Raw genomic sequence first — 12,172 nt, 5'->3', positions numbered from 1 at the left:
AATACACTGAGATTATTAAGAAATTCCACCTGTAGCACATGAACTCACTTTCAGGTTCTGTCCTCAATTCGTTATTTGCAGAAATAGCTTATTTACAGTTTCCCAAAATTCTGAAGCAGTAACAGTAGTGTCAAACAGGCAAATGTACCTAGATATAATTCTGCCTTGATGTGTTTGCTCTTCAGATTTGTTAAATCAGCGCCTCTACTGGGTAGACTCCAAGTTGCACTTGCTTTCAAGTGTAGATTTCAATGGCAGCAACAGGAAAGTTCTCATCTCTTCTGTGGATGACCTCAGCCATCCGTTTGGATTAGCAGTCTTTGAGGTATGAGATGTGGAGGGGAGACCAACACTAGCCAGTCAGTTATCTAAGTCAAGGGAGCAATGAGAGGCACTATGAGCATATGACTCAACAATGGTTGAACATGAGATGAGGTACAAGCCATATTTCCTATTCAAGAAGTACAGGGATGTGTATGTGTTGTGTTGTGTTGTGTTGTGTTGTGTTGTGTTGTGGGTGAGAGTAGCACCAAAGAAAGGAATGAGTCAACATCAGAATCAAAGAAAAAAAGGAGAAGACCTTAGCATTAATTTGCAACAATGAGAAGAGACTAGGACTGAAGTTCAAGAGTGTCCCTTTCAGTTTGAAATGAATTGGGCTCAGTAATAGTTATGTAATAAGAGGTCACATCTTTCTTTTTTCCTTTCTCGCATCAGAACTGGTCAAAAGTTGTGGCTGAAACTTTTTCTCACTCTGGTAGGGATGGAAAATGCTAAACAACACACACACACACACACACACACACACACACACACAGTGGATTCATTACTGTTTAATTAGGGCCAGATTTAGTTAGTTAAGAATTTATATGCTGCCCTACAAAGCACTGACAAGGCAGCTCACATAAAGATAAACATGAAGCCACAATCTATTTAAGTGAATTTAAGAGTGTTAAATTCCTCAAATTCTATAACTAACACTGAGTGCAGCGCTCAGGGTTACTGCTTCCTTCTCCAAAATTTAGAGTTTCTGGCAAGGACTAGTATTCACATAACTAGTCCTATTAGCATAAGCCCTGCAGAAGGACTTTCCTCTGTGTGGCCTCCCGCCCCAGCAATTGGCTTGGGGCAGTGCTGGATTACCAAATAGGCACAGTAGGCACTGGTCTATGGGCTCCACACCTTTTAACAACAGATCAAAATAATATTGTGTAACAAAATTGATTTATTAAAATGGTTGGTTGGTAAAATCAAAAACGTTGCCACAATGTGTAGGTCTCTAAATTAAACCTAAATATATTATTATCAAATGTATTGGCAGCCAGAGAAGCCAAGGGATTTGATAACAAAAGTATTATGCCAATATCACCAGTCATGTTAGAAAAATTAAACCCCTAAATCCTAACTCCCCCACGTTTCCATTTTCACTTCTCCCATTCAGCTTTACCATGTAATTTTACCATTTCGCTGCTATCTTCACCGTTCTACAATGAAATACAGCTCCTTATTGAATGGTAGGCTTTCATATCTTCTCTGTTCTGTTATCTCATCTCCTCAACATGTAGGAGTTGCCACTAAGTGTGTCTCACTGTCGAATAGCAAGGCAAAGTTGTTTTGCTTCCTCTTGAATCGTGTATCTCTACAGTCTATCTCGAGCCACAGAGTTCTCCTTTAAGAAATTGGCAGGCCACACGTTTGGACAGAGAAAGAAGATTAGCCTGGGATGCCATTTTTGCTGGGATGCCAGGGATCACTCCACTTTCTAATAAATCCCCTGAAATCCTATTCATGAACCATTCTGACCACAAGTCAGAGAAATGCAGCTCAGAGCACAAGTTGGACTGCTGATAAGTAGGCCAGGCACGTCTGCATAACTGTTAGGGTTATGTCAGAGGAAGTATCATCATAACCTGATTATACAGACATCACCTTCTTTGCTTTTTTGCAGAATATAATATGGGAGGGGGGATTTCTCTCTGAAAGTGAAGGATAAATTCAAAGTAAAATTTTCCTTCCATAAAGAAAGCAGGGAAGTTACCTTCTTCACACCTTTCACTTCTTCACAGTCTAATTCTGGGCACTGATTGCTAATCAGCCTGAATTTTCCAGCACTTGGTATTGCTGTATTGTTTATAGATTTCCTACCATTACCAGGAACAGTGCAAAAATCAAAACAAACCCTGGCTGGAGGCTTCCAGCCTATCCTCTTAGTGGACTTCCATCTGCTTGTGATTTTGTGCATCAGGAATTATAAGCATAAATTGGATGTGCATCTTAAATTGCAAGTGGTGTCTCTCAGCACTGTGTTGCATTGATAAGATGCGCATCTGAAGGTAAATGGAGATGTAGGTCCAAATGTTCATCCTAGTGGGGAAAAGGCAGGGCAAATAAGGAGCAGCCACACTTGGATGCACCTCCAATTTGTGTCAGATCCAGCAAGTAATACGTGCGATAAGAGAGCCTTCCTCCATGAATGAATCTCATTTGTTGGATTGGGGTAAGGAAGGTGTGGCTAGAGAGAAAGAGTGAAAAGGAGAAAAATGTTGCCCTCTTTGTCCTGTTACTCTTCTCCATTGAAACAGAAATATAAATGTGTGTATTGTCACTGTTGTTTGCGGTTATATAGGCAGGTCCCCCACAACTATATAATAAAAAGTTAATCCAATATGCATAACCCATACACAACCGATAACATTTTCCAAGGGCCCGTGTAGAATTTTCAAAGCCCAAATGTCAAGCTAAAGTCACTGCTCCATGGGACAGAAACTCTTTCCTTTTAAAGAAGAAGGTGGCCACCCTAGGCAGCAAGAGGAAGGGCACTACTTCAAATAGCAGCATAAAGAGGGAGGGATGGAGGTGGGAACTGGTGTGTGAACGGTGCCGTTTTTAAACTCTAGCCAGTAGTGGAAGGCGAATGTCATTTGGACACTGATTAAAATGGCTTATGTTAATTCTGCAGTGAAGGACCCAGTCATTTAAATTGCATGATGGTTAAGTCTATGGGCCTAAAATATACTGGGCACCATCCATTTCAATGGGCTGTATGGTATCTTACAACAGGGGTGGTTGTAAGGTAGATTAGGATCTACTGGTAGAGATCCCTGAGTAATCTGCAGTACGTCAGCAAAGATTTTTGACTCCCAATTGTTTAACGGTAGCAGCAATGAAATGACTCCCTCCCCAAATGATACTGCTGAGATGATGAAATAAGGGTGTAAGCAGAAGTAGATTTTTTTTTATCTAAAAGGAGCAGTGGTGCAGTTCTATGGTGCACACAGACCATCGTTCCATTAGCACAAGTAATTCTGCTGGCCAGACAGAATGATCTACCTGATCCTCCCCATGTGCCGTTCTGAGAGTTCTGCTAACCCTCCAGAGCAGATTTGGGGAGAAGCATAAGGGGCATGTCGGCGGAGGGGGGAAGCCCTGTTGCACTAGCAGGGGTCCTTGTGCTGGCTTCCACTTGTACACCAGATTAGTGAAATCTGGCCCTATGAGCTCAGTTCTGGAGCTCAGAACATCTCTCTGTGCTCAGCAGCTGTTCAGAGGCAACATGTTCTTTACATGTTTTTCATATTGGCTCCAGCTGTTGGATCTTGAGGTTCTGCTAAAACACAATGTAGATCAGGCAAGCCTGAAGTGTGCCTCCCCTGCCTCACAATACTCAGAAAAGACCTCATTTCTTTTTATTTAGAAAGTATTGTATATGAGTTGGTTGTTAAAAATGCTAAAGTTATTGATGCACTCTCAAAAGGCTCCTGTGATTTCTGTTCTTGCAGGATAGGGTATTCTGGACTGATCTAGAGAATGAAGCAATCTTCAGTGCCAATAGGCTGAATGGTCTGGACATCTCCATTTTAGCGGAGAACCTCAATAACCCTCATGATATTGTAGTCTTTCATGAGCTAAAGCAACCTAAAGGTAAGGCCATTGGTCTTTGAAGCTTAAACAGTCCTGAGTGCTTGTGTAGCTGTCTCTGGTTCACTGAATGGGAATAATTAGCAAATCCAGTCATTGAACCAGTACAGGAAAAAATAGTCTTCCCCAACCAGGTGCCCTTCAGGTGTTATGGGATACACCTCCCATTAGCCCCTGCCAGCATGGCCAAAGATTAGATATGATGAGAGCTGTCATCCAACATCTGGAGGATAACAGGTTTGAGGAAGACTGGGGTATGAGGATCATTCAGTTCTGAAGTACTAATAGTCTTTATTACAATTACAATTTTTTCATTACAATTTTTTAAATACCAAATTTAAAATACATTTGAAGATTAAAAATATCTTTATCCTCAAAAAGTGTTCATAAAAGGGGCACATCCTATCCCTCTCAACTAAAAGGTGAACACCAATTAAGAGCAAGATGTGTAGGTGAATAGGAACATCTTCACCTGGTGCCTAAAGACTGATAGTGATGGCACTAGACACATATCTCTGGTGACCTTGTGTTGGAGGAGACACATGAAGAAAGACCTCAGATGATGAACACAAAGTCTGAGTTGGATCTTGTGGGGAAAACATTGGTCCCTAAGGTATTGGGGTCCTGAGCTGCATAAGGCTTTATAGGTCGAAACCAGAACTTTGAATTGAGCCTGGAAATTAATTGGCAGCCAGTGCTCTTGGGTCAGGATCAGTGTTGTATAATAAAACTTCCTACTTCCAATTAACAATCTGGCTGCTCAGTTCTGCACCAGCTGCAGTTTCCAAACCATATTCAAAGACAGCAAGCACCACTACAGGTTACCAGAACACAGACATGGAGGCCAAACCCAGAACTAAATTTCAATTGAATTGAATCTAGAAAATCCATCTCATCCAAGAGAGCATGGGTCTTTAGAAGCAGTGTAACTAGTTATGGATTAAAGAAACAATAATCTTCTACTACCTTGATATTAGGAGGGCTGCAGGATCTTGTTAGAGGCCTCACACCTCCTTCCCAAAGTCCGGGAAACTTCGGCCCGGCTTAGGGAAGAAGGTGCAGTGCTCTGGCAGGATCTGAGAGCCCTCCCTTGCGTGGTGAGTTCCAGCACCATTTTTTCTAGAAAAAAAAGCACTGACAAGAATGTTTAATTGACCTTTTTCATTTTCTCTTCCCACATATAGCTCCAGATGCTTGTGAGCTCAGTTCTCTGCCAAATGGAGGTTGTGAATACCTATGTCTTCCTGCACCCCAAATCTCTTCACATTCTCCCAAGTATACCTGTGTTTGTCCTGATAATATGTGGTTGGGTCCCGACATGAAAAAGTGCTATAAAGGTAAAAAGCATTAGCCTTCACTCTGTGAACCTTCCCGCACACTGTTTAGCGCAAATCCACTTCTGCTTTTAATAGACACTCCACCATTTCTGCTTTTCAGAACTCTGTGAATAAACATGTTATGTTCATTGTTTTTATTCTACACTTTTCATGGCATTATATACACTATTTGCTTTTCCCCTCAGTCGTTTCCGTTCAGATGTAGGATGAGTTGATAGCTGACATTTTTTCCTCTCTGTTCTCTAGCTCCGTTATATCCCTAGAGACACTGAACTTCATTCATCAGTGAACTGGGATTGCATGCAGTATTCTAAACCGGGAGTACTTGGGTGCCTTCTCTTTAACTAGATTTCCAATTAGCTTCTATGTGAAATAATTCCCTGACTTCTGGAGAAAATGAAACTGTTCTGTGTAGCTGTTGAGGTGACTGTATATTGCTTATGTTTTCAGAGCTTCCAACTACCTCAACTAATGTGCCTACTACTCCTGCTACTACTGTTGCTACTGCTACAACTCACTTGTCCAATTTTACTGCCATCACTACGGTTGTTATGACTACTACTACCACCACCATTACAACTGGCAACAACAGTAACGATAGTACAGAAGGCCAAGAGACCACATCGCGCATCTTCCTGGGCACTACAAGCCTACATTCACCCACAACCACATCCAGCCTGGCAGACTCTAAGATAACAACAACAGGAAACAGCAACCTCTCCCAACACTGTAAGCAAAGTGGCTTTGAACCGTTTTTCATCCTGATTCTCCAAGGCTCATAACTTGGACATTTGGGCTAGTAATGGTGCAGTTTGGTTGAAGTAGTTGGCATTGCACATCTCCCTGCAGAAGTAAAATTGGGAATCTTTTGTCTATTCCCAACCCCCTTTATTTAATAAAATTCCTTTCAGTTTAATATAAACTCTCATCACCACAGTAAAGAATCTAGCTTCAGGAGTTTCTTCAAGAACTTTGTTTTCCTGTGGTTACCATAGTCTGTTCTATGGTAATAGGAGTAATTTTTTAATTAATTAATTAATTAATTAATTAAAATAGAATATCTGCCTCAGGAGTGAAGAACCTGTGGTCCTCCAGATGTTAATACATACCTGATTTGTTTCCATAGCAAAACTCAGAGTGAATACTGAAATTTGTTCCCAACTTCATTTTTACCTCAGGCTACAAGCCAAACCAATGAGGCCATGTGCCTATTAAAACATTGGCGGGTGTGGTAGTACTTATTAGCAACATTATTTCCTTATTAGCAAGCTAATGTCTCTTGTTAATAGCCTTGTGTGCCATCAGGATTCTCTTCAGATAACAATTGGCCTTTTTTCTTACAAAAAAATAAGAGGCACCAGAGGTTCCTTACTTGGCACTTAGTGATATTTTAAGTGTGAACAAATGGTTTTGGAACCAGTGGTTTACAGTCTTCACAGTTTTGTGAGAGCCTGTCACACTGAAAGTAGAAACTCCAATGTACAATATGGAAAAAAGCCAGTTTTGAACCAAGCTGATGAGCCCCAAGAAATCACCACACAGGAATTGCTCTTCCTTGCAGGACCTGGAAAACATCAGCAGATGGTGGTGTGTCTGAATCCAAAGTCTCCATTCACATAAAGAAGCAAATGCCTGGCAGATATTAAGTGTTCCTTGTTTCTCAGCTCTGAGATGGAGCTCCCATTTGCCTTTCCCATTGTATTTTCAAAGCTAGTTCACATGCATGAATGGCTTCAAGAGTTATCTGCATCCATTCTTGTGTGAAAACACACAACGGTCTGTTACCCTACGATTTCCAAACACACATGGCAAAGTAAATTTTTATACAATTTTCTGCCTTTTCACTTATTCCACTAGTGCATACCATGCAGACACAAAGGCCTCTAAGCAGACAGGTTAATGAATCACTGAATCAGTGTGGCAGTTACAGGAGCCTGCCTATGCCTAGTGAGATCTATTAAATTGGCTATACCTGCAAAGTCTGGTGGCATCTCCACCTGCTCCCTCATTGGAGTGGAATCTAGCTGAGGTGGGCCTAAATATTCTCTAAAACCCTCAATTTATATCCATAAATTAATCCACAGAATTCACCCCCCCCCCAACTTGGTGTGTCTTTTTCTAGTTTTGAAACTTGCTGCGCTACATAGAGGATTATGGCTACAGCAGTGATTTCTCTGTACTTTAACAGCAACATAATTCTGTTTATAGAAAAGCTGGGTTCTGTATATTCTGGTGCATTTTCTGGTGCTGTCCATGAATTGTTGTTTGATTGAATCTTCTCTGGTTGCAGATGCCAACAGTGGGCAAGGTTTCGGATCAACGGTGATGGCTGCCATTATTGGAATTGTGGTTCCTGTTGGTAAGCATGTTTTTACTATATTTAAAGAGTGAGTTTTCCTGTTCACTTCCATTTTGTGGACCTGAACTGGCATAAAGAATTAAGAATGGAAACACCCATGGAGAGCCAATTTGAGAACTACAGTCTCCCTTGTGGCAACCATATGTGCTTATTCCCTTCTCTCTTTTACCCCCCTAGTGGTAATTGGTTTGTTGTGCATGGGAGGGTATCTCATCTGGAGGAACTGGAAACGGAAAAACACAAAAAGCATGAACTTTGATAATCCTGTGTACAGGAAAACTACAGAAGAGGAAGAGGAAGATGAAATCCATATCGGGAGAACAGCACAGATTGGGCATGTGTATCCAGCAGTAAGTGTCTGATTTTATCTTTCTGAATGGTCTCCTGGTATCTGCTTTTATAAAGTATGTGGGTGTGTATCAAAATCATTAACTATTTTAGCTTCACAGTGCAGAGGAAGGAGATGCATTTTGGTGTGAGCCACCAAAGACTGCATTGGCCATGTTCATTATATTGTCATAACACTGACCATCACCTCCAACAGCTGTATCTACAAATAAGCAGAAAAAGCCAAAGCCTCAGGCACAGACATGAACTATATGAATCATTTGGGTGCTGCAAAATTATATCAAGTCCCTGAAATGCATCATGCAGATGTGCCTTTAAGGCTACAATTCTAAGCATAGTTATTGGGCATAGTGGGATTCCCTTGCATACACTAGGAATTACCTTCAAATAAAAATGTATAGGATAGATGTCTTTTGAGGTACAGAAGAGCAGGAAAGAGCAAGAGCAGCACTTCTTCATTTAACATGGGTAGAGATTAAGAGTCAGGTGCTTCCCATCATCCAGACTCTTAAAACGTTAGTGCATATTTTTACAGTACTCTTGTCCTCTACCTTGTGAGCAGCCACACTGAAACCACTGCACATAAATGAGGATGTCAGAATTTGATTCCGAATATTAAAACATTCCACTAACTCAGGGATGGGGAACCTGTGGCCCTCCAGATGTAATACTACAGTACCCATCATCCCTGACTGGCCTCTGCTTCAGCCTCCAAGTCTGGTCTGCTCTCTGCCACAGCCTCTTCCTGCTCAGCAAACCCTGTTCCCTCTTCAGCTTCTGACACCTCCTCCTTCTCTTCTCCCTCTTCTGTCTCTGAACACTCGTTGCCGTCGTCCCACCACCGAGGCCCTCACTCTGAGCCTTTCCCTGGGGCTTCCTTTGGGGGGGTTTCCCAGCTGGTGCCTCCCACCATTTCTCTGCATCCAGCTAGTCCATGACACCAGTATTCTGTATTCTAGAGGCACTGACACCTTTCTGTTTTCCTTCCCAACAGCGTGTAGCATTAAGCCTAGAAGACGATGGGTTACCATGAGGACCGCACCTGCACCAACCCCACAGCCGGTGGATTGATAGATATGCACTGAACACGGCTGCTGTGGATCACGGAGTCCACTTTCTTTTATCTCCTTCTCTCCTTTAACGGTTTATTTATGTTGCAGAAGGGTAACCACAAAGTAATAATGAACTGCAAACATCCAAAGGATGTGAGAGTTTTGTATGTATAATCTTTTATACACCTTTTAAGCTTCTTGCACTATCCATCCGTAATGGCGAGGAGGCTGCTCTGCTGTGGGGCTACTAACTCGGTGTATAGAACCAGCCAGACCCAAGGGTCGGTAGCATATGTGTCATTTTTAAAAGCTATATTTATAGAAATTTTGTAAATATGTCGGACATACTTTGTGGCTATCCATCAACATAAGAAAGAAAAGGAAAAAAAGAGGTCTATACAAGCCGTTTAGGATATTTATTAACAAATTCTGGATATATGGTTTGTTCTGTACATACACTTAGAGGATGAGAGTATTTATTTTTTGTATGCTTGGCTCGCTGTGCATAGATTGTGTATAAACCTATCTACACTGGATAGGTATATAGACATACGCATATATAAATAAGTATATATATATATATAAATATATATATATATAAATATATTTTAGAAAGACTAGCCCAGCTTTATGGGAAATAGGGTAATAAAATTCTTAAGGGATGTTTTGTGGAAGATTTTGCTTTGAAATCTAAAGCCTCTGAGTAAGGATTACAGCTGTTACAGTAGGATAGTCCATGACTGTCAAAGAAACAAATGTGCCCCCATAATGAACAAACCAAATTCTGTCCTGGCAGATGAACCAGCTCATAGCTTAGACATCTTTGAACAATTGTTGCACTCCAGGAAATCCTCATAGGCACAGGAGTTCTCACTCACACACATGGTGAACCTCCCGAATACGATTCCCCATTCATTGTAAATGGAGGGAACAGCTTTGCACAGAAAGGGCTGTGTCTTCTCTCCACAGAAGTGAACGGGGAAGCCCAGAACCTCATCACAGACATCGAGGGCAATGCCTGCAATCCCAAACCATTAATCTGGCAGGTTTAGACATACATTAGCAAATTTAGGGTGCCAATCTTAGCATCTATTCAAAGAAGTCTCGTTAAGTTTAACTGAATATACTTCAAAGTGTGCATGTTTAGGATTACGCTTAATGGGGGTGAGTTGGGTTGCTCTGCCCCATGGATTATTCTCAGTTTTGATTTGGTTATACCTCCCACCCCCCTTCAAAAACAAAAAACAAAAAACCAACAGCACACAGGACAAAAAAGTCAATGATAAAGGTGACAGTGGTATCCAGAGAGGTAATCTGAACACTTTCCTGTGACAGATTTCTGTAGCTTTTGAACAGTAAGACAAATGGTGCTGAGTAATATTATGCCCTCAAGGGTATGTCTACACCAGCACAACTTTACATTGTTTTTTACTTCACTCTGATTAGCTTTATGCTTTGTTGTACTGGTCTTAATTTGTACCCATTTCCCTACATTCATGCAATTCCTCATGGATTTCCTTTGTGGGGTGGTTTAAATCATGGCAAATTCATGCTGCTATAACAATTCACCCTTGCACCCATCTCTGTACTAATAGCTTTAGTATGAGGTGGTGGGAGAAACTTTAATGCAGCCCTATGCATGTTTACTTGGAAGTAACTGAGCAATCCTAATTCCCAGTCTGCATAAGTAGAGGGGTTTAGGGTGTAGCTTCCATCTGCTGTGATCAGTGAACCTGAGGCATGTCTGTGGGAATGTCAAGGAGCCTAGATTATTCAAAAACAGAAATACCTTTTTTCTCTTTCTCAAAAAAGAAATGAGAGAGGTATATATTTGGCCAACATTAACAAGGTACTAACCTGCATGTGAAAAACACCTGTAGAGTGGAATGCTAGCCAGGGTGCCAAGATGCAAGCTAAGACAAAGGCAGAAGTTGAAGAATTCATGAAAATATGCTGGTGCAGACATAAAGGTAAAGGTAAAGGTACCCCTGCCCGTACGGGCCAGTCTTGACAGACTCTGGGGTTGTGCGCCCATCTCACTTAAGAGGCCAGGGGCCAGCGCTGTCCGGAGACACTTCCGGGTCACGTGGCCAGCGTGACATCGCTGCTCTGGCGAGCCAGAGCCGCACACGGAAACGCCGTTTACCTTCCCGCTGGTAAGCGGTCCCTATTTATCTACTTGCACCCGGAGGTGCTTTCGAACTGCTAGGTTGGCAGACCCGACCCCCGCGAAGTAAAATGAAGACACAGGGACACGATATAAGGTTAATGGGCTAGAAAAGGCCACTAGGTTGGCAGGTGCAGACATACATCACACTTAATCATAGTTTAGCATAATGAGAATGAGCTGCAGCAAACCTCAGGCTCATATTCTTCCTTTCTCCTCCAGAGCAGCTGCTAGGAGGAGTTTGGAAGCTTTCACTTCAGCTTATAATTAATCATAGTTTGGTGCATCATCTGAACTGGGCCAACTGTGGTTAATTTTAACTGTGGCTCTTTTGAAACAGCCAACTTCAAACCATAGTTAACACTAACCATAGTTTAGGGTGCAAATGACACACTGAACTGCTGCTCATTGAAATCAGAAGCAAAGGCTCCCAAGCTTCTCACAGCCACACTGGAGGCAGGGAAGCACTCATTCATCCAAACATGTTGATCTGTTTTTATACACACCCTGTGCTAATTTCTGAAGACTGGTTCATACTATTAGCTTGTGCGTCGGGACTTCACTTTTTTCTGTGCAATATGCTGCAGCTTATCTCGTCATTGCTTGTTTATATAAAGCTGTTGAGTTTCTTCCTGCAAACCTTTTATCAGTAGTTCCTCAATGAGAAGATCAGTAAGGACAAACTTTCCCTGAAAGGCATCTTGGCCACCACTGCTGATCTTCCCCTGCAATCCATGGCTTGGAATGTGTCCTGGGGTGCATTTTCAATAGATGGGCTGTGAGGACCAAAAAGATCCATGTGGTCGGAATATTCATCCTTAAACATGTCCCCAGAATCCCCTGCAACATGCGTAAAGTTACTCAGTAGACAAGTATTCGAAAGGGTCCATTGAAGGTAGAAAGTTTGAAAATTGTTGAGCTAGCAGATATGGGAAAGCAGAAAATGTACTCCCCCAGAGTCCAGAAGAGTCTGGCCATGATTCAGCCCAAG

At 41.9% G+C, this 12,172-nt stretch overlaps 1 protein-coding gene across 4 annotated transcripts in view; it reads left to right on the top strand.

Moving 5' to 3' along the window:
* Positions 1-9,470, top strand: part of LRP8 (LDL receptor related protein 8) — a 199,220-nt gene extending 189,750 nt beyond the window's left edge. For all 4 annotated transcript variants that reach the window (XM_079980724.1, XM_079980722.1, XM_079980723.1 and 1 more), the window contains 7 exons: positions 186-325; positions 3,780-3,921; positions 5,103-5,255; positions 5,706-5,984; positions 7,546-7,614; positions 7,792-7,964; positions 8,957-9,470. In XM_079980724.1, coding sequence (XP_079836850.1) covers positions 186-325; positions 3,780-3,921; positions 5,103-5,255; positions 5,706-5,984; positions 7,546-7,614; positions 7,792-7,964; positions 8,957-8,995 — 995 coding nt within the window. In that variant the 3' untranslated portion in view covers positions 8,996-9,470. The remainder of the gene's footprint in view (positions 1-185; positions 326-3,779; positions 3,922-5,102; positions 5,256-5,705; positions 5,985-7,545; positions 7,615-7,791; positions 7,965-8,956) is intronic.
* The last annotated feature ends 2,702 nt before the right edge of the window (positions 9,471-12,172 follow it).

This window comes from Podarcis cretensis (assembly GCF_951804945.1).
Source record: "Podarcis cretensis genome assembly, chromosome: 6".
NCBI classification, from domain to species: Eukaryota; Metazoa; Chordata; class Lepidosauria; order Squamata; family Lacertidae; genus Podarcis; species Podarcis cretensis.
This window is presented reverse-complemented; position numbering and strand designations above follow the sequence as displayed.